This window comes from Ursus maritimus, unplaced genomic scaffold (assembly GCF_017311325.1).
Source record: "Ursus maritimus isolate PB19 unplaced genomic scaffold, ASM1731132v1 scaffold_25, whole genome shotgun sequence".
Classification (NCBI taxonomy): domain Eukaryota; kingdom Metazoa; phylum Chordata; class Mammalia; order Carnivora; family Ursidae; genus Ursus; species Ursus maritimus.
The window spans coordinates 23,464,260-23,484,495 of NW_024425008.1; the positions used below are offsets into that span (position 1 = coordinate 23,464,260).

General features: G+C 50.4%; 2 protein-coding genes across 3 annotated transcripts in view; one reads left to right on the forward strand and one right to left on the reverse strand.

Annotated features, from left to right (window-relative positions):
* GSTZ1 (glutathione S-transferase zeta 1) overlaps positions 1 to 8,595 on the reverse strand; it is a 9,814-nt gene extending 1,219 nt beyond the window's left edge. The window contains exons 1-8 of one of the 2 annotated variants that reach the window (XM_008699321.2): positions 8,460 to 8,595; positions 5,670 to 5,721; positions 3,758 to 3,825; positions 3,183 to 3,263; positions 2,716 to 2,841; positions 1,291 to 1,369; positions 681 to 733; positions 149 to 198 (exon numbers count right to left, since the gene is read on the reverse strand). In XM_008699321.2, coding sequence (XP_008697543.1) covers positions 149 to 198; positions 681 to 733; positions 1,291 to 1,369; positions 2,716 to 2,841; positions 3,183 to 3,233 — 359 coding nt within the window. In that variant the 5' untranslated portion in view covers positions 3,234 to 3,263; positions 3,758 to 3,825; positions 5,670 to 5,721; positions 8,460 to 8,595. Of the gene's footprint in view, positions 1 to 148; positions 199 to 680; positions 734 to 1,290; positions 1,370 to 2,715; positions 2,842 to 3,182; positions 3,264 to 3,757; positions 3,826 to 5,669; positions 5,722 to 8,437 lie in introns of both variants that reach the window. The other variant, XM_008699314.2, reaches the window with a different exon arrangement.
* Positions 8,596 to 8,826: 231 nt separating this feature from the next.
* The window catches only part of POMT2 (protein O-mannosyltransferase 2), a 42,805-nt gene continuing 31,395 nt past the window's right edge, over positions 8,827 to 20,236 (forward strand). Inside the window, exons 1-2 of the mRNA XM_040641604.1 lie at positions 8,827 to 9,160; positions 15,568 to 15,652. Of these exons, the coding sequence (XP_040497538.1) occupies positions 8,913 to 9,160; positions 15,568 to 15,652 (333 nt within the window). The 5' untranslated portion in view covers positions 8,827 to 8,912. The remainder of the gene's footprint in view (positions 9,161 to 15,567; positions 15,653 to 20,236) is intronic.

Here is a 20,236-nt window from a genome sequence, read left to right on the forward strand (position 1 = left end):
CACAGGGGGCTCCTTGGCCAGTTTGGGAGAGTGTCTGCGTGAGAGGCTTCCCCAGTAGCTGAAGTTAGGGCCTGACTGTGGGAGGAGGCTGGGCATTCTGAGGGGAGGAACCAGGTGGAAGAGGGACGGTGGCAGGGCTCTCTCTTACCTTTCTGCGTTTGCCACCTGAGGCACTAAGCAGAGATCAGCCATGGACACCTGAAAGAGGGTTGGGTGGGTCTGCATCCGGGTGTGTGTCCTCGACTCACCGGCTGCACTGGGTGTGTCCCCTGGGGTGCCAGCCCCTGACATTTCTGTCTGCTTCTGGCTCTTCCTCCCCACCCCCACTGCCCCACCTCTCTCCTCCTCCCCCCTGGGCCTGTCTGGGTCTGTCCTCAGAGCTGCCATGCTTCTCCCAGGCCAGGTTCCAGTTGTCCTGACAACCAAGTCTGGGGGTGGCCAGAGGTCTGATTGTCTCAGTGGATCTTACTGTGCTTGTTAAAAACCACCAGCATAAGCACTGAGGGCTCCCAGCAGGGAGGAGACATCTCAGGATGAGATAGGAGGCCCTGGAACAACAGTTATGACCTTGGTGCTCTCCCCACCCCCACGCCTCCTCCAGAAGCTCTCTGGCCTGCCCCTGCCCCTGCCCCCGGGGTGGAGGGAGAAGGCTGCTGTGGGAAGGCCGGGGGAGGGCTTACCTCGTCTCCCACACAGTACTTCCCTGCTGTGCTCCACAGGACCTGCTCCAGAGCTGTGGGGAGGCCACGCGGATAATCTTACTCAGGGCACAGAATGGACCTCGGCCCCCACAGTTCTGAAATGGGCAGCTCTCTGAGTGACAGGCTGGGGCATGTGTGCTAGAGGGAATGTGCCAACAAGATCTGGAGAGAGTTCATGGGGACGTGGGGACAGATGATGTTCTCCTGGGCTCCTCGAGCCCAGCTGCCATTCCCTCCCCGAGAAGGGACAAGATCCACCACTGGCCAAGGCAGCAGCTCTCACGCGGATGGGCTGGTGCGTTACTAGCCTTTGGTTCCTGGCTGGAGTGGGCAGGGAGGCAGAGTGTGGACCATCCAGCTCCAAAGGGTTGTGGGCCTCAGGTACTGAGGTTCTCGGAAGTGCCCGAGGTTGAGGCGAGATCTGGATGCCATCCAGCCCTACTGCCTCCTCAACCCTGCGCCCCTACCCTCACCCATGCCATTGTCAGGAGCAAAGAGCCTGGGAGGCTGTGTCAGATGCCCAGGGCCCTCGGCACCAGGGCCATTTCTCTGAGCGGTCACAGGGTGGCCTGAAGGGGGAAGGACTCACCGTTAAAGCCAGAACGGATGGCCTTCTGGGCCCAGGTCAGCTGGTTCTCCTGTCCCACTTGCTTCAGGACAGACAGGTTCTATGCAACCAAGGATAATCAGTGACCGGCTCTGGGAGCCAGGCTGGGCCTGACCCCCGGCCATGCCCCCTCAGGGAAGCTCAGTTCCCACCCCCCTGGCTGTCCATCTGTCCTCTCCTGGACTCCATGAGCCCCCTCTCCCCATTAGGGCACTGGGAGGGGGTGAGTGACCCCAGCAGCCACCTTCTCAAGTTGCTCGAATGGTCCGTTACCTGGAAGCTTGTGGCCCTGGCAGAGACGTGCAAGGGTCGGGGCACAGGGCGCTGCTGTGACTTTTAAGTGTGTGGCCATGACCTAAGGCCCATCTCCCCTGCATCCAACTCATCTCCCTTACATGGCTCCCCATGGGGGGGGCGGTGCGGTGCAGCACAGGGGCGGGGCTTGGAGGAGGAGCATAGGAGTGGCTTCAGGAGATCTGGGCTCTGGTTCCATCCTTACAGCCCTGGAGCCATTTCACTTCTGAACTTTGGCTTCCTCATCTGTGAAATGGGGCTGTCTGTCTGCCCCAACTTCCTTTGTTAAACAAGACAAGCTAACACGGGGATGGGGGCACAGTGCACAGTTGGGGGGCCTGGGTTGCTCTGGCATACTTAGCTGAATGACTCTGCAAAGTCCCTCCGCCTTTCTGGGGCTATTTCCTCATTTGCAAAGTCAGGGGTTAACACAGATGAATCACTTGAATACTTCTTTTTTTTTTTTAACCAGTGAAAACTTTAAAAAGTAAAATCTTTTGGGGCGCCTGGGTGGCACAGCGGTTAAGGGTCTGCCTTCGGCTCAGGGTGTGATCCCGGCGTTATGGGATCGAGCCCCACATCAGGCTCCTCCGCTATGAGCCTGCTTCTTCCTCTCCCACTCCCCCTGCTTGTGTTCCCTCTCTCGCTGGCTATCTCTCTCTGTCAAATAAGTAAATAAAATCTTTAAAAAAAATAAATAAAATAAAAAATAAACTCTTTTGAGACTCCCCAATCTAGAAGACAGAACAGATGAGAGGGGGGCTCTTCTGGTTAAAGATGGGGTGGGGGGTGGGCCTGGGCCTGTGCTGCTCAGCCTCCTCCCCCCACCCCACCACCTGGCCCCTCCCTCTCCTCGAGCACATCTGGACGAGTCCTTGGAAAACCTGGGGTTTCTCAAAATGCGGCTGGGGACCCAGCAGGGCAGATGATTTCTGGGACCCCTTGCCCCTCTGCCACATGGTCTAGGTCTAAGCCCCTAAGAATCCCTCCTGTCCTCCTGCCACCCGCACTCCCAAGCTGGGTGCCCCACTGTGGCACCTCACAGCGTGTGTCTAAAGGTAAGCGCGCGGGAGGGGAGGCATGAGAGAGGGGTGCAGGGGTCTGCAGCCACACCTGCAGGGGCTGGATGCCGCTGGTGATGACGTCGGAAATCATGCGCACCTGGGCCCTCTTCTTCAGGTCCTGCGGCAGGAGGCGTGGAGTGGGCCGAGTTTCCTCCAGGTACTCAATGATGGCCAGCTGTTTGGAGGGGAGCAGTGAGGCACGGCGAGGGCACGCGGGCCCCTGGACCAAAGTGACAGGCCAGCAAGCTCCTCCTTGCCCTCCTCAGCTCAAGCCCCTGAACCCAAAACTCCCCAAGGGAGGAGCTCCTTTTGGACCCCCGTCCTGCAAAACTTGGCTCCCCATAGGCTTGAGTCTCCCTTCGCCTCCCCCAAACAACCAGCCAACCTTCCTTCCTATGACAAAAACTTATTATGTCCCTACGAAGGGCTAGGCGCTTGGCCACGCAAACAAGAGCTGTGAGGTCCTCTCGTTCAGGGCATGGCTCTCACCAGGGGCCTCCCAGGCCCTGCACTCACCGACTGGGCAATGGTGATTCCGTCAATCTTCAGGGCCGGCACCTGCTTCATGGGATTCAGTGCCTGGAATTCTTCAGAGAACTGTGGAGACAAGGCCCTGAGGAGCGAGGTAGCCTGGCCCAAGCTGGCTAGAGCAGGACCAGGCCAACAGGAAGACCCCAGGCCTGCGGCCCACCCTACGTTCCTCCCCTGGGGAAGGCCCTGGCTGCAGAGAGACGCCTGGGGGATCCACGCCGTATCCCCAGATCTAGTGGCTGCTGCGCTCCAGGATTCACCCCAATGGCCTGGCTATGTGTTTTTCCCTGTACCGTGTATCAGGGAATGTCCAGAGGGCCCAGCATGGGGCAAGGACCTACTCACCTGGGGTCAGGCACTGAGAGACCTGGCTGTGACATGGGGCCTGGAACCTGGGTCCTTCCCATGGCTCCTTGTGCTGCACAGCCTGCCCCCCCACCCAGTTCCCTGAGGGAATGCCGGCAGATTCACCTCTTGGGGGACAGAAGACTGCACCCTCCGCTGGGTCCCTCTCCAAGACCTCCAACTCCCACATTGTGGCCCGGGGATGGCCTCCTTACCTGCTGTCCCCCATCCTTTATGAGGTTGATAGGTATGGTCTCATAGTCGATGCTTTTCAAGGCCAGAGCTATGAGAAACAGCAGTGTCAGGGGACAGCGTCTGGCTCTACTTCCAAGGGCTACATGAGGCTGCTGAGGGAGGCTTCTTTCCCCACGCTGCTGGGTGATCAAGACCCAACCTGGCCCTGTCCCCGTCTCTCCAGCTTCCCAGGTCACCAACCATTCCCCCACCTCAGGTCTCTGACGCTCTGCCTCTCTTACCCCTGAACTCCCCAGCCTTACTCTCCACACCCCCATGGGGTCCCCGCACCCCTAGGTGGTGCTGTCCAGGTGTGCACCCCGGCAGCCTGGGAGCTCCTGGAGGGCAGCGGGGAAGTGTCCTGATTACCTCTGCCCCCTGCAGGGCCGTAAACAGTGGCGAGAGGGTTTCTTTGTTGGAGACTTGCCATTATTGCCTCATGAAGGCATCCGAAGACCAAGGAAAGGTGCTCAGGTGACCACAAAGGGCTCACACAGGCAGTGACACCCGCTAGAGAAGGATCCCTTTCCCATCCATTTTCTCTGGCCTCAGAGGTGCTGACTACCGATTCCAAGCAGAGCATCAGGGCTCTTCGGTGGTCTCACAGCATCTGCTGTGACTCCCAGGGACCAGATTTCCTCTCTGTGCCCTCTGCTCATTTTCCCCGGCAAGGCGAGGGTAAAAACACTGGGTCAACCAAGTGGCGACTGTGTGTGTGTGTATGTGTGTGTGTGTGTGTGTAGCATACATGCACACGTGCACTGAAACATGGGGATGGCTGGTCTCAGGCGAAGGCAAGGGAGTGAGGGGAGGAGAACGAGACACGTCGCAGTCTGAAGAGAGCCGGGGAGACACGGGGCCCCTCCTCAGCACTAGTCAGTCCCTTTGTGGACGAGTGGCCGGGGCCACACGGGCCCTGCAGAGACAGCACTCCTGTGGCTCCCATCTGGCCCGCTAGGGCAGAGGCTCTGGGCTCAGGGGAGGTGTCTTCTTGAAGAAATGTGTCCTCTGGCACCCCAGCGCTCTTGCCTACTGATTCCAGCAAATACCAAGTGACTGACGGCGGGGTGGGGGAGGGTCGCGGTGGCTGGCTTCCCGGTGAGGGCCACTCCCTCCTGGAGGCAGACAGCTTGGGATCAGATTTCATCACATTTGCTAGCGGTGCGGCCATGGGCAAGGAGCTTAATGCATTAATGAGTCTCTGTCCCTCAGTCTCCTCATCTGACAGGCAGCGCAGTGCAGTCGTTAAGAACATGGACTCTGGAGTCAGATTAGCTGTTCGAATTCCATCTTGGCCTCTTGTTAGCTACACAGTCTTGGGCAAGTTATTTAACATCCCTGTGCCTCAGTTTCCTCACCTGTGCAATGGGGACAATAATGATCCCTCCCTCCTAAGGTTGCTGAGGTTCCAATGGAATCATGTACATAAAAACACTCAGCACGGTTTTCCCTCGGTATGAGTGGTGCCTATGATCTTTGCCAAGGGCTGTGCTAAGCTGAGGGAGGGCAGGGTCAAGCCAGGACCACACCGGAGGGCCCGACGTTCTGCTTCCTTGAAGCCTCTGGGGTTGACACTGGCCAGTTCTGTTTAATTTGCCAGATGAAATAAGATAAGAACTGAGGAAGACCAGCTGTTCCCTGCCAGTTACCAAGCACCTCTGGGTTCTGTGAGCCCGCTTTAAGTGTGGTTGCTAAGTGGCTTTCGAGAGCAGTGTGGGAGAGGGAAGAACAACCCACCCTTCCTGCCACCCTCACTCTCTTCTTGTTGGACTTCCTAGGTGGAGATGCCCTGTCTGACAGAACACCCCTCCGTCCCTGGCCAGCTTTTCACTCAGGGCTCTCTCTACCCCCATCCCATCCCACCGAGGCTCTTGGTGGAGGCCCAGCTCTTACCAATTCGAACTCTCCACGAGCAGGAGCTCCGGAAATAGGAATAGAGGATGGGCTGAGGAAAGACAGGATAAGAATGCACGTTAACCTATGCTCCTGGGATTCTCAGCCCCTAGAGCCCACTGGAGAGGCAACAGCACTCAGCCAGGGGGCTCCAAGCCAGCTCTGTTTCTTCCCATCCGCCAGGCCTCTTTCCGCACCTGAGGCCGACTCAGAGCTCTCTGGGTCAGAGGACTCGGGGTCCCTTAGCTCAAAAATGTGCCGTCATGAATCCCTGAGGTCCAAGGGGCCCCCAAAGGGGCAGCCAGCCAGCAAGTGCTCTCCTTACCTTGCCAGACTCAGTCATGGTGTCGTGGTGACCCTTGGCCTCTCAGGAATGTCCCCTCTCCCAGAACTTGCAGAACAGGGGGAGGAACCCTGAAGGGGGTGGATCCCATGGGCCAATGGGAAGCTGGGCGAGACAGGCTTCAGGGAAACTTTGACTCTGGTAGGAAAGGGCATCTCTTTCCAACCTGTGGGAAGGTTTTTCTGTTCCTGGTGGAGCCAGGTTTGGTGTCCTGATTTTGAAGCAGTAGTTCATGTGATGTGGGCTGAGAGCTGGCGTACCTGAGGTCTGGTCCCAGGGCAGGAACCAGCCCGGCATGACCTTGGGCAGATCCCTGCCTTCTCTATTCCCTAGTCTTTTCCCCCTCATCTGTAAAACAAAGGGTTGCCTTAAAATGATAGCTGAATTCTTTCCAGCAGGGACAGAAAGACCAGGAATTCTAGTTTTTTGATGCTTTGGTACTCCTCTCTTTCAGCCCACCACCTACCAGTCCTCCAGGTTCTCAGCTGGTCTCCTAAAAGCAGCTGGGGGATATGCCCATTGACTCCAAAGCTGAGGTCACAGGAGGACAGCCCACAGTGTTTGGTCTACTTGTACTTAAAAATGTTTCAATTAGTTGCCAACATTAAAAAATCGGGCTGTTTCATATACAAATCCTATTGTCTGTTTTTTCTTAAAAAGATACAGTGGTCTTGGGTTCCTCCCATCTGATAGGAGACAATGAATAGCCTCCTTCAGTCTGGGCATGCCCTCTCTGATCTGCCATGTGCCCTACCTGGCCCTCTTCTCTCATTTTTGTTACCTCGAGACACTGGAGGAGGCGAAGTGCGTGATCTCTAATCTAAAGTTTAAGAGACTCAAAGTTAACCCCCCTGGTGCTTCTTGGGTGATCAGCATTTCAAAGCAGGGCCCAGGATGGAGTTATCAGTAATCAGCACTCATGAATCTTTGGGAAGACATATGTGTATCCATATGATGAGGGACAGAGAACACAACAGAATTTCTAGATCACCCCTGTCTACCATCCCTCTGACTACAGACATTTCACCCAAGTTCCCTCTGTCTTCTGCACCCCTCAGCCCACCAAACTTCTCTGTGACCCTGCCTTCCCCATCCCTCAACTACCAATTCTGTCTTCTAGGTGGGCAAGGGCACAGTGGGAACGCAGGCCCTCCCAGGTTGGTTTCCAGGAGACACCTTTTGTGGGGAAAGTAAAGATGGTCCTGGTATGGAGGGCAGGTGATAGACAGCAGGTGTCCTTGGAAGGGGAGGATTTAGGAGGCCAAAATTAGCTGTACCCTATTCAGAGGTACACCCCTGGTCAGGCTGGAGGGGTGCCTGGGGCCAACAGGCAGGGACTGCTGGTGAGGCATGGGACCACTAGAGAGCCTCAGACGTTACCTTAGAATCCCCGGAGAAATGCTTTACCAACTTACTAAATGTTCCATCTTGACCTGTACTAAGGGTGACCACAGTCACTGGGAATGCCACTGCTCTCCAGTTTTCTACTTATGGGCCATCAGGAAACATCATGGAGAGCAGTTTCTGCTCTTCCTCTTACCAGTGATATAAACTAGCCCGTGTTCCTTTTTGCACTTGTAGAGCCAAGTTTTAAGCCCAAGTAAAGTATTCACCTCATCACCACTCCTGGAAGAACTTTGTTTTCAATTCAAATATGGATTCTGACCACTCTAGCAGATTTTATTTTAAAACCATTTCTCATGCATGTTTTGAAAGAAAGACTCCTAAAATCCCATTCGGGAGTGGGCGGGCCAGACATTATTAAGGTGATGCTATATTCCACCTGATGTGCCTGCCACCTTTCTGGGTGGTTCTCAAACTTGAGTCAAGACTTTAAAAGGCTCCTGGGGGCGCTTATTAAGCATGCAGATTCTCGGGCCCCTTCCCCCAAAGATGATCCCACGGCTCTGGGCCGGGGAGTGCAGACTGAACCCGGGAAGCTCCCCAGGTGACGGCGACGACCTGGAGGGCTACTGGCTCCACTCGCCCCAGGAGCTCTCTTAAACGGCAAACCACCCGGAAAGGCCCTCGCTGTTGGACCCGTCGGGCCGAACGGCCAGAAAGAGCACGCGACGCTGTACCGAAGAGGGAGGCAAGGGACGACGTCTGGAAAGTCTAGCAGAGGGGACTATGAGAGACAGCTGAAGCGCGAGGGTACAGCAACTCCACAGCGCCCCGCAACTCCACGAGCGCAAGCCGCCTGCGGCCCAAAGCTCCCGGGACTACAGGCCCCAGCGGGCAGCCGGGAGCTCGCCGCGGGCAACGCGCGTGCGCGCAGAGCGGAGTCCGCGAGGCGCTCTGCATGCCGGGAGTTGTGCGTTGTGGAAGCCGCAGGAGGGGACTGCCGGCGCACCTTTGACCCCCGCCCCCAGGGTTTCTCAGTGTCTCTCAGTAGCGCCCCTCTCCCCGGATGCGTGGCACAGACCTTCCCCGCTTGCATCTCGCACCTCGGGCCACCCCTCTTCCAGGCCTGGGACTCTCGTCGCGGACTGAGGCCCAGTGAGGTCCCGACACGTCAGAACCAGCGCTTCCGTCGTGGTAAAGCGAGGGGTTAGACTAGAATGATCTTTACGGTCTCGTCTGGCTCGCCCCGCCCTGCCGCCACGCCCCCCCTCCCGAAGCTACTGGGAATTGCAGTTCTTTGAGCCCGTTTTCTCCCCGACCGGCCCGCCGGGCCCGGGCGATCCGTCATGCTCTGCGCCACCAGCCGCCTCCTAGCGGCCCGGACGGCGACCGCGCTCCCCGCCCAGCCCAGAGGCGGGGGCCCCGGGGCCCGCTGCCGGCGCAGGGAACTACATTTCCCAGGGCACCCCGAGGTGCCCCTGGGTGACTTCTTGGCGGGGCGGCTCGCAAGATCGAGCGTGTTGGCGAGCCGGAGGGCGATCCTGAGGAGGGGCAGGATGCCGCCGGCGGTGGGCGAAGGCTCGGCAAGGTCCGAGCTGCGTCCCCGGCGGGGCCGCTGTGGGCACCAGGTTACTAGGGCTGTGGGCCCGGACGTGGCCGCGGCGGCTGCAGCGCGGAGCCCCAAACGGCCTGCTCGGGGCTCGCGGCGCTTCGAGGCAGCCGGCCGGTGGGCCCTGCTGGCTCTGGTGACGCTGCTGTCCTTCGCCACCCGCTTCCACCGTCTGGACGAGCCGCCGCACATCTGGTGAGTGACAGGAGGGACTCGGTGGGTCCCATGGCAACCGGGTGGGAGTGATGCGCCCTCTGATTGGCCCGGGGGCATAGAGGGGGCGGGAAACACAGGAGGAGGGGCGGGACTGCGCTGGAGGTGAAGCATGTTGCTAGAAGTTGCTTTCCGCCAGGTGCAGATTCCGTGAGACCAGTCGTTTTTGCTCCGGTGGGTAGCAGTGGGATTCCTTAGGATCCGAGGAAGCAGTCTCTCAGATTGTGGCTTTGACCTTCCAAGGAGAATTGGAAATTCTTAGTACAGAATTTCCTAAGGCCTGAGTTCCTAATCTGCAGGATTTCCAGGCATCAGGGGAGGTGAAAATCATCCTTGGGAGCAGGGACAGTTTGTGTGTCCAGAGATGGTGACAAGGGAAGCAGGTCTGGGGTCATCTTGTGAGGAGAGACTTGTTTTCTTAAAGGTTTTATTTTATAGGACTCAGATTTCATGTGATAAGCGTAAAAAGTCTCCAGCTAGAAGGAGGAAAAGTTTTGCACAATCTGAAAATAGTTAATTTGTTTAGCCAACAGGTGATAACATGTTTTGTCAGTATCCCTGACCAGAAAGTTAGTGTAGGGGATGTTAGAAATGGAAATCCTTGACCAAAAAGCAAGCCAGCTAAAAAACTATCTGAGCTGACCTGCTTGGAAGTGAATAAATTAGCTTGTTATTGTTTCATGAGTGCTGGCAGAAGACAGGAGACTCATGGGTCAGAGACAAAGGACTCATTACTCACAGGGCAGGAAGCAGGATGAATATCAGCGAACCGGATTAAGTTTGAATCTCCCCTCCCTCCCCTACCCCGCTGATCTGGAGTTGTTAGAGGGAGAGAAAGATCATGTCCAGGAATAGTCCAGGAAGAATCTAAAGTTTTCAAAATGTAGGTTTATATAATCCTCCACCTCTTTCGTCCTGATCATTACCCAGTTGGTGGCCAAGAGGAGACGAACCCTTTCTGGTGATGACTGCATTAGGTGACCAAACTGCTTTACCAAGGTGTGTGAACCAGGAGGAGGTGAGGGAAGTAGAGTGAGAAATCATTTTGAGAAGATTGTTCCATGCTTAACAATATCAAATGCCTTTGGAGGGTAGGGAGTGTGGAATGTCATCAGATACTTAGACTGTTGGCTCATTATTATGTGGCCATTGGGGGAAAAAAGTGCGCTATTGTCAAACTGTAGATGGTTTGGAATGACATGGTTTAGTTTCAAGTGCTGCAGTGACATATGTGGAGTCAGATGATTGGACTGGAACAGCATCATCAACAATTTAACCTGAAAATGTGTCAGTAGCAATGAGGTACCAATGATAGCCAGGAGAGGGGAACAAAGTCCTAATATGGTCAGTTTCCTGTAGCAGGCAGCGCCAGTGCCCCATTGTGGCCTCCTTTATTACAGGATAAATTGGCCAACTTTTGGCAGGAGTCACGAGTCACCACAATTTCTGCTTCAGAAACCTATAGTCCTTTACTTTGTGCCCAGTCCATGATGGTAGATGTGTTTCCACGCATGGTGCATTGATGAATCAAGGTGGCAATGGCAGTAGCATGGTTGGTACAAGCTTGATCTGCAGCTTGATTTCAGTTAGTCTTATCAGAATACTGACCTTTACGGTGGGCATCTATATGAGTGATCCAGATTGTCCCATTGACAGGCAGCCATGATTTTTTTTGCCACAGGTCTTGGCTCTGAAGAGGGGTGATTTACATTTCTCAGTATATAGTCCTATAGGTGGTACACCAGAAGCTAGGCTCATGGCAAAAGTCCACGAGCCAATAAAAATAGAACTTGTCTGTTTCTCAGGAATATTGTGTAAGGCAAGGGTGATGACTTTCAATTCAGCCGGTTATGTCCATCAACCCATATTGCAGTTGGCCTTCCCGAGTTGTCACTGGGACTGGATGATTGCTGCTGCCCAGTGGACGCTATCAATGAACCAGGCATAAATCTTGAGAGAAACCTCTGTGAATCAAGGCTCCACTGAGCCGGTGGTTTTGCTTCAGGTGGCAGAGTGGAAGGTAGTTTCTCCCAAAGTGGGAGCTCCCACCTCGTATAAAGTCAAGATGGCTCTAGGGCCAGGCCAGCTATATCACTTCCATTTGACCAGCAAGCCTTATTGAGCCTTTTTGTTGACCTTATATTCCAAATTGACTCACCCCAAAGTGGCAATATCAAGTCAAAGAGTCCTAAGGCCTTCATCCAATAGGCACTCAGTTTCAATAAAAGATTAGTAGCAGGATTGATAGCTGTCCTTTTAAAAGAAGTGTGTGCTTGGTACCTGCGTCCAGCAGATGGCGTTGTTATCCTGGATCATGGCCGCTCTTGACTCCAACGGCCATTATGTCTTCAAGGCTGTGATTTCCCTTTCTCTTCTTGGAATTTATGTTATTTCTCCTGGACCACATGGCAGTCCCTGATGGCATAATCGTCTTTGCCAGCATACATTCCACAGTGGGAGCCACAACAGTAGTACAAGGGCCCTACCCACAAGGTTATTTTACCTTCCCTTCCCCACTGGGAGCTTGGCTCAAACCTATCAGTTGAATTTGGGTGCTTTCCCCTACTTGAATTTATGAGTCTAACAGGCCTGCATCAGTAACTACAATGGCAGCCATCCAGAGATTATGCCATTCCCCAGTGTGGAGTGCTGGATGCAGGGGATGGGAGGAAGCTTTTTTCTTTCCTTTAGCTCCTCCATGGGCGTGGCACCCCTTCTTTCCAGCGTGCTTCCGTGTGTCAGTGTACTTCCGTGGTAAGCCCCTGGGCTTAAGGGCCTTTTTCTTTCAGTCCCTGTACACACTGCTAGGGCTCTCCCTGCAGTCCTCAGCACCTCTGGTAACCCCTGTATCTAGCAGATTGTCCCTGCTCCCTGCCATGGAATTGAGTGAGCTGGAGATGTGGGTCCCTGCCCTGAGTTTGAGTCCCTCTTTTCTCTGGAGTTCCCCAGCATACTAGGATGCATGTGTGTGGCCTTCAGGCCCCTTTAGGGACAGGGAAACCTTGGCCCCCGCCTTTAATCATCTTACTCCTTTAAACACAGCTGAGATTGGGGGGGGGGGAGGGATCATGGGACACAGAGGGAGAGAGTGGCCGTGAGCAACTAAGCAAGTCACATTTCCTTTTGTCCTGAGCACACAGCTCACCCAGGGACTTTTCAATGTTTTCATTTTGCCCAAAGTTCTGTATTGAATAGCAAGGTCCTCACTGCTGGCATCATTTATGTAAACTTTGGCGACTCCTTGATTTAGCAGCCACCTCCATACTGCCTTTTGGCTAGGGCTGCTAGGCTTGCTGCCCCACTGTTAGGATGACATCTCTTTCTGGTTTTACCCAGGAGAGAGAGAGCAGTAACCAAGGCAGCATTCAAACTGTTTCTTTCTCCATTCAGCCTCATTAATAGGTAGGACAGAGGGAGACTCTTACTATCTTCCTTGCGCACCACTCGGGCAAGGGCTTTCACTTACCAGATTCCATCCCCAGCTTATTGTCCTTTCTCTTACAGGAAGGTATGTCTCAGCATCCTATGCTTGTGACCACAAACTGTCAGGGTCTGGGATTTTATTTTACCCAACTTGCAAACTAGTAAGTTAGCCTGTCACTGCTTTATGGATGCTGGCAAATGACAAAGTACTGAGTCAGAGACTTGGACTTTATTTCTCGTGGCACAGCAAGCAGGGTGAGCATCAGCATGTTGGCCTCAGTTCCTCTTGCCCCCGAAGTCCCATGTGATGCCCTGGGTCTGAATGAATGCCTGCATGTGCAGGGCGTTGTATTATAGCTGAGGGATATCGAGCTTGGGGAAGCCACTGTTATATAATAAGCAGTAAACAAGAATGCTCTCTGTCCCAGGGGGAGATCTAACTCTTCCCTCAAGGTTGTTTTCTGCAAACATAACCCTGAGAACTGGCCTGAGTAAAGTGGCCAGGACCTTGCGTTCTTGGCATACCCTGCAAGGTCTGCAGGAACAAGAGAGAGCCAGGAAGGATTGTCTCTCCCAACACAAACACAATAAAAGCTGAGAAGAAATATGAATGTTACTACTAGTTTTACTTGGGAAATTTTTGAAGTAAAAATCTCGTATGTTTCCAAAAAGACCTCAAAAGTAACCACAAGTGTTGGGACAGTTTAAATAATGCCCAGTTGGGACAGTTTAAATGTGTGGGACTTTATAGTCTACAGAGTTCTTTCACATTTTTTTTTTTAATTGAGTCCTAATGCTTCCCTGTGAGGGGCACATGGCAGATATTTTTGTTGTCTTCATTGTGTAGACAAGAACAGAGATCCAGAGAGGGTGACTTTGGCAGGTTGATCCATTAGTAAGTGGTGGAGCTGGGACTGATCTCTCTTCTTTCTGCAAATCTATTTTGTCACACTGCTTGGGAATTATTTCTTTCTTTGACATCACCATGCCACTGTCCTCACTTTCTGTCAAGCAGAGTGTTTAGCAGATAGTGGACACAGAAGTAGATTTACTGTTCTGCCTATTTATTGGACCCACTAATTAAAGGGAAAAAAAGAACCCTACATTTTGGGGAAAAGCATTTTCTGCCCTAATGTTGCAGGTTGGTAATAATTGCTTATGGAAGCTGACCTGGAGATGGCTAGTCACTAGAAAGCAACTGCTCTTCTGAACTGCGGGAGGGACTGACAGAAGTGGCCAGGCTGTACTGGATAACCAGGCTGCTGCCGTCAAGTCTTTGTGTAGGATGTGAAAAGGTTTATGTGGTTGTATGGAAGAACAAGATTTTTGTGTTGTGTTTAACAGCTTAGGTATTAGAATCACTTATTTACTTGCAAAACAATTTACGCAATAAGGATAGCTTCTAGATAGGCTCTTAACTCAATTTTTATATACTGATTGGTTCATTATAATAAGCTCAGTGAGTTCGGTGTCAACAGGTTAATTATCACAAGGTTAATGAGCAAAATTAGACCCCTGTGACAACCGTAATTTGTAGGCGCTTCCTGATCTGTAGCCCATGGTGTAGTTTATAATAGCAGTAGTAGTCTACGTTCTACTAGCAGAAGTAGTGTCAGGGTCAGAATGTAACAGATTTGAAAGAGACTCTTACTACAAACCTTTCTATATTATAGAAAAACTCTGCTCTTTTAAAAGAAATAGAAACTCAAGCTACAGAATATAGATTTCACTTAAATTTATAACTGGTTGGAATGTATTTGCTAACCTTTCTCATCTATCTAAATGAAAGTTAACAATCAGCCTGATGGGAACGCCTGGGTGGCTCAGTTGGTTAACTGCCTTCACCTCAGGTCGTGATCCCAGGTCAGAGTCCTGGGATCGAGTTCCGCATTGGGCTCTTTGCTCAGTGGGGAGCCTGCTTCTCCCTCTGCCTGCCGCTCCCCCTGCTTCTGTTCTCTCTCCCTCTCGCTCTCTCTCTGACAAATAAATATGTAAAATCTTAAAAGAAATAAAAAACAATCAGCCTGATGTCTTGCTTCCTCAAATCACTTGTGTCCAAAAAAATTTTTTTTTTTAAGTAAACTCTACCCCCAATGTGGGACTCAAGCTCATGGCCCCTTGGGTGGCTCAGTTGGTTAAGCATGGGACTCTTGGTTTTGGCTCAGGTCATGATGTCAGGGTTGTGAGATTGAGCCACATGTGGGGTTCCACACTCAGTGGGAGTCTGCTTGAGCATTCTCTCTCTCCCTCTGCTTCCCCCCCATCCCTCCCCCAGCTCTCGTGCACACATGTGCTCTCTCTCAAATAAACAAATAAATAAAAAAAGAAAACCTCAGAACTCACAATCCCAGGATCAAGAGTTGCATAATCTACCAACTGAGCCAGCCAGATGCCCCAATGCGTCAATGATTTTTTAATCCAAATTTTCTGATTAATTGCTTGAAACTTATAGTCTTTGGTTGTTGTTTTTTATATAAAGATTTTATTTATTTATTTGAGGTAGCACAAGCAGGGGGAGGGGCAGAGGGAGACAGAGAAACAAACTCCCCACTGAGCATGGAGCCTGACCCAGGGCTTGATCCCAGGATTCTGAGATCATGAGCTGAGCCAAAGGCAGACACAACTGACAGAGCCACCCACGTGCCCCATAGTCTTCGGTTTTCACTGTAATTTTAACCATGTTTTATTATGGCTATTTGGATTGCATGATAATTTATTTATTTTTACGATTTTATTTATTTGAGAGAATGAGAGAGAAAGAGAGAGAGAGAGAGCACAAGCAGGGGGAGGGGCAGAAGGAGAGGAACAAGCAGACTCGAGCAGGGAGTCCGATGTGGGGCTTGATCCCAGGACCCCAGGATCATGACCTGCCCTGAAGGCAGATGCTTAACGGACTGAGCCACCCAGGTGCCCCAGATTGTATAATAATTTAAAAATTCTCATTTCTCTTTCTGTTTTTCCTTCAGTTGGGATGAGACTCACTTTGGAAAAATGGGAAGCTATTATATCAACCGCACCTTTTTCTTTGATGTGCACCCACCTCTGGGAAAGGTGAGTAATGTGGTGACTGAAAGCTCTCTTCAAAGAGTTGGAGCAAAGTCTCAATGTTGGATTTAAATCTTGGGCTTGTGGAAAGAAATCCATGACATTTCAGGCCAGCTGCTTATGTGGAAAATCTTTGATGTTTTGAGGAGTTCTCTGGGCCCAGAAATGGAGAGGGAGTCCATCAACCAATGGATGGATATACAAAATATGATATAGCTATATGATGGAATATTATTCAGCCATAAAAAAGGAATGAAGTGTTGCTACATGCTACAGCAAGGATGAATCTTGTAAACATTATGCTGAGTGAAAGATGTCAGATACAAAAGGCCACATAGTACATGATTCCATTTATATGAAATGTCCAGAATAGGCAAATCCATAGAAACAGAAACTAGATTAGTAGTGGCCAGGTCTGGAGTGATTGCAAATGGGCAGGGGATTTCTTTTGGGGTGATGAAATGTTCTGGAATTAGGTAGAGGTCATGGTGGCACAACCTTGTGAATATTCTAAAAACCACTGAATTGTACACTTTATAATGGTGAATCTTATGGTATATGAATTTTATCTCAATTCAAATAAGTAGTGGAGAGAAGGAATATGTTGCATAAAGCAGAGATTGCTGGGAAGAGCTGAGAAGAGCAAAATTCCTTTCGCCTTCCCGCTCCCAGCAGGCACATTCTTTGACCTGTACCTCTCACATGTTTTACAATGAGAAATCCCACAGTGAGAATTCATTTTACTCCCCTAAAAACAACGACCTCTGAGAAGGCTCATGGATCAGCCCTTTCTTCCTAACTGGAGGCTGAGATCTTTGGCACCAAGGGGACAAGAATTGTTCTGTTAGGAGTGGGGTCATGATCCTGGAACATGGAGTACTTGGGGATGAAGGCAGAGGTGATGGGAGGCAGGGGTGGCAGTCCGTGAATGGTGGGCTTAGGGGCACGAGAGCGTTGGGTAGGGACCAGAGAGGGTTGGAGAGGGAGGTGGGATAGTGACCTATTTCAAAATTAGTTCTGAGCCCAGAGCTGGAGTAGAAAATATTATGCCTCTTCCTGTCTTCTTTATAAGCTAATAGCAATAAAAATCAGAACAATTGAAAACTTAATCTGTTCTAGTCACTTTTGGTGATTATCTTATATAATCCTCAGAATAACTTATGAAGTAGGTACTGTTGTATCCCCATTTTGCCAATGGGGAAACTGGGGCACAGAGAGGAAAAGAAGTTTGCCATAAGGAAGAAAGTCAGTGAGTGGCAGACTCAGGGGTCAGGCTGGTTCAACGTCTACTCTCTTAACCCTTATGGCACACTGCCTTATGATACTTGCCCTGCCCCACCACTTGGATGGTATCTGTCAACTACCGTAGGAATAAGCAATACAATGTGTTGAATGTTTGCACTGGGCTAACCTGGGAACCAGATCCCCTGGTGGAGGAGATTTTTTTTTTTTCCTAGGGAACCCAGCCCAGTCTTTCAGCTGGGGCCTGCCTGTCCGTGTTTGGAGTCCCCGAGTGCTCGGCACAGTGAAGACGTGCATGTGGAGCACTGGCTGATTTGTTTTTACCTAGGCCTCCCCTGGCTCACATCTGGTCCCTGTGGGCAGGGAGAAATGTGAGGTTTCTTTCTGAAGCTGCCCCTGGGGAGTTCAGTCCGTCTGCCCCCCTCATTTGTCTGCTGACGGTCCTGTGCTCTACCTGGTTGAAAGAGAGTGATGAACACAGTAGCTTTCACAGGTTCTAAGGCCAAGCCAGTCAAAGAATCAGAAAGCCCCTTGAAGTTGTGAATGGGAGGTTTTCTCCTGCAGTACTGAGGCTGCTGGCTGTCCCTCCACGCCAGCCCCCGTAGAAATGCCTGCGCAGAGTGAAACATTTGATCAGCACAGAAGGAGGTCAAAGGTCAAGAGCTACCTCTCCCCACATTTCTATTAGTTTCTTATATATGTTTTCTTAGAAATTCTTTACACAGGGCGCCAGCGTGGCTCAGTTGGTTAAGCATCTGCCTTTGGCTCAGGTCATGATTCCCGAGTCCTGGGATTGAGTCCCACGTCAGGCTTCCTGCTCAGCAGGGAGCCTGCTTCTCCATCTGCCTTTTGCTCTGCCTACTTGTACTCGTGCTTGCTCTCTATCTCTCTCTCTGTCAAATGAATAAATAAAATCTTAAAAAAAATTCTTTATACAGGGCACCTGGGTGGCTCAGTCGGTTAAGCGTCTGCCTTTGGCTCAGGTCGCGATCCCAGGATCCTGGGGTCCCACATTGGACTGTTTGCTCAGTGCAGAGCCTGCTTCTTCCTCTGCCCCTTCCCCCACTCATGCTCGAGCTCCCTCTCTCTCTCCCTCTGACAAATAAATAAATAAAATCTTAAAAAAAAAAGAAATTCTTTATACAGATATGTGATTATATTTATAGACGTGCACGTGAACAGCTTATATATACAAATAGGACCAGACTAAAATTGTTCAGCAACGTTTATTTTAAACGTGATCTATAGTAACTTCTTTCCACATTAGCACGTAAAAATGTACTCCATTTAAAAAAATGTATTGTATTTTATTTATTACTATTTTAATTTGCATAGTTGACAGACGATGTTATATTAGTTTCAGGTATACAACATGGTGATTTGATAAGTTTATATGTTACGCTGTGCTCAGTGCAAGTGTAGCTGCCATCTGTCCTGTTACATCGCTACTACGATATCACTGACTGTAGTCCTTATGCTGTGCTTTTTATTTCCGTGACTTACTCATTCCATAAATGGAAGCCTGTATCTCTTACTCCCCTTCACCCATGTTGCCCATCCCCCACCCCTTTCCCTCTAGCAACTACAGTTTGTACTCAATATTTATAGTTCTGATTCTGTTTTTGCTTGTTCTTTTTTTTTTAATATTCCATTTATGAGTGGAATCATACGGTGTTTGTCTTTCTCAGTCTGGCTTAGCATAATACCCTCTAGGTCCATCCAGGCTGTCTCAAATAGCATGATCTCATCCTTTTTTATGACTTGTACGCCATTCATTTTAATGGCTATATATTATTCCATTATACAGATGTGTCATAAATTATTTTACTCATCTTTAATTGGTGGACATTTATGTTAATTTCCGTTTTCAGCTATTACAAAAGATTTTGCAGTGAACATCCTTGTACATTTATCTTTTCATAGTTGTGCAGGTGTATCTAAAAGGTTCTTAGCAGCCAAACTAAAGAGTCAAAGGATATACACATTTAAATTTGTGTTAGATTTTTTCTGCAAAATATAAAATGTATTAAAAAAGTTTATCTGCAAAAATATTGAGTAATATATATTCCCACCAACAGTGTATGAGGGTTCTTGCTTCCCCCACACCATTGCCAGCACTGGTATGATAATACTTTCAAAACTTTGCCAATGTGAGAATAAGAAATGGTGGGTCACTGTTTTCATTTGCATGTCTTTATGAGTTGGGTTGACCATTTTCTTCATATTAGCCATTATTATTTTGTTGCCTATGAATTTGCCTGTTATTCTAGTAGGTTCCTTTTCTTATTGATTTGAATGAGTTTGTTAGGAAATTAGCTCAGGGCTACTTTTAACCTTCAGGGAACCAAGAGGGAACTGAATTTCAAGTACCTGGTAAGGGCTCGGCAGAGTGCCAGGTGTTTGACCTATTACATAGTCTCTGATCCTCACAGCCCTCCCCGCGCTGCAAGGGAGATTTTATTACTTGTAGCTCAGACATATTAAGTATTGTCTGCAGAGAGCTGAGATGCAAACCATCAGTGCATTTCTTCAGTCTACCAGACCAGCCAAGCAGTCTGGGAATTTAAACCAGCACCAGGCCAATTTGTCCTCTGAGATCCCAGGTGGGAAGGGGCATGCATTTGTTTGTCACCTGTCAGTTTTTGTTCATCTAGGTATTTGGATGACTCTTTCTTTTCAGTACCTTCTCTTACTTTATGTTAAAGTAGTTACATTAATTTCTGAGCCTTAGGATTCCTTTTTTTTTTTTAACAAGGCTTTATAATCATTTACTGTTGAATTTTGGCCTCTATTCCTTGAAACTATAAAGAGTGACTGGTTAGAGCTACTTATAATAAAAAGTGAGCTGGTTCATGGTCCAAACCTAAGGCCCACAGCAGTGCTGCATGGAGGGGCTTTTTTCTTTTTTTTAAAGATTTTATTTTATTCATTTGACACAGACAGAGAGAGAGCACAAGCAGGGGCAGGGGCAAGGGAGAAGCAGACTCCCCACTGAGCAGGGAGCCCGACTCGGGACTTGATCCTAGGACCCCGAGACCATGACCCGAGTCAAAGGCAGACACTTAACCGCCTGAGCCACCCAGGTGCCCAGGCGCCCCTTAATACAGGCAGTATATTCTGTCCCTCTACACAGCTTAACTGGAGCACAGGGGTCCGGCTAGGGCAGCCTGGGGCTGTTAAAAATGCTTGGTATTTGCTGACAGTTTTTATGGCTTAGCAGCTTCTGGTTGCTTGTGTGGAAAAGCAACTTCTACACTGTAAAAAGATGGAGAGATAGAAGTGAAGAAGCTGATCTTCTTGAACGTTTTGAAGGACTCACAAATCTCAGTCTTAGTTTAATAGTTGATT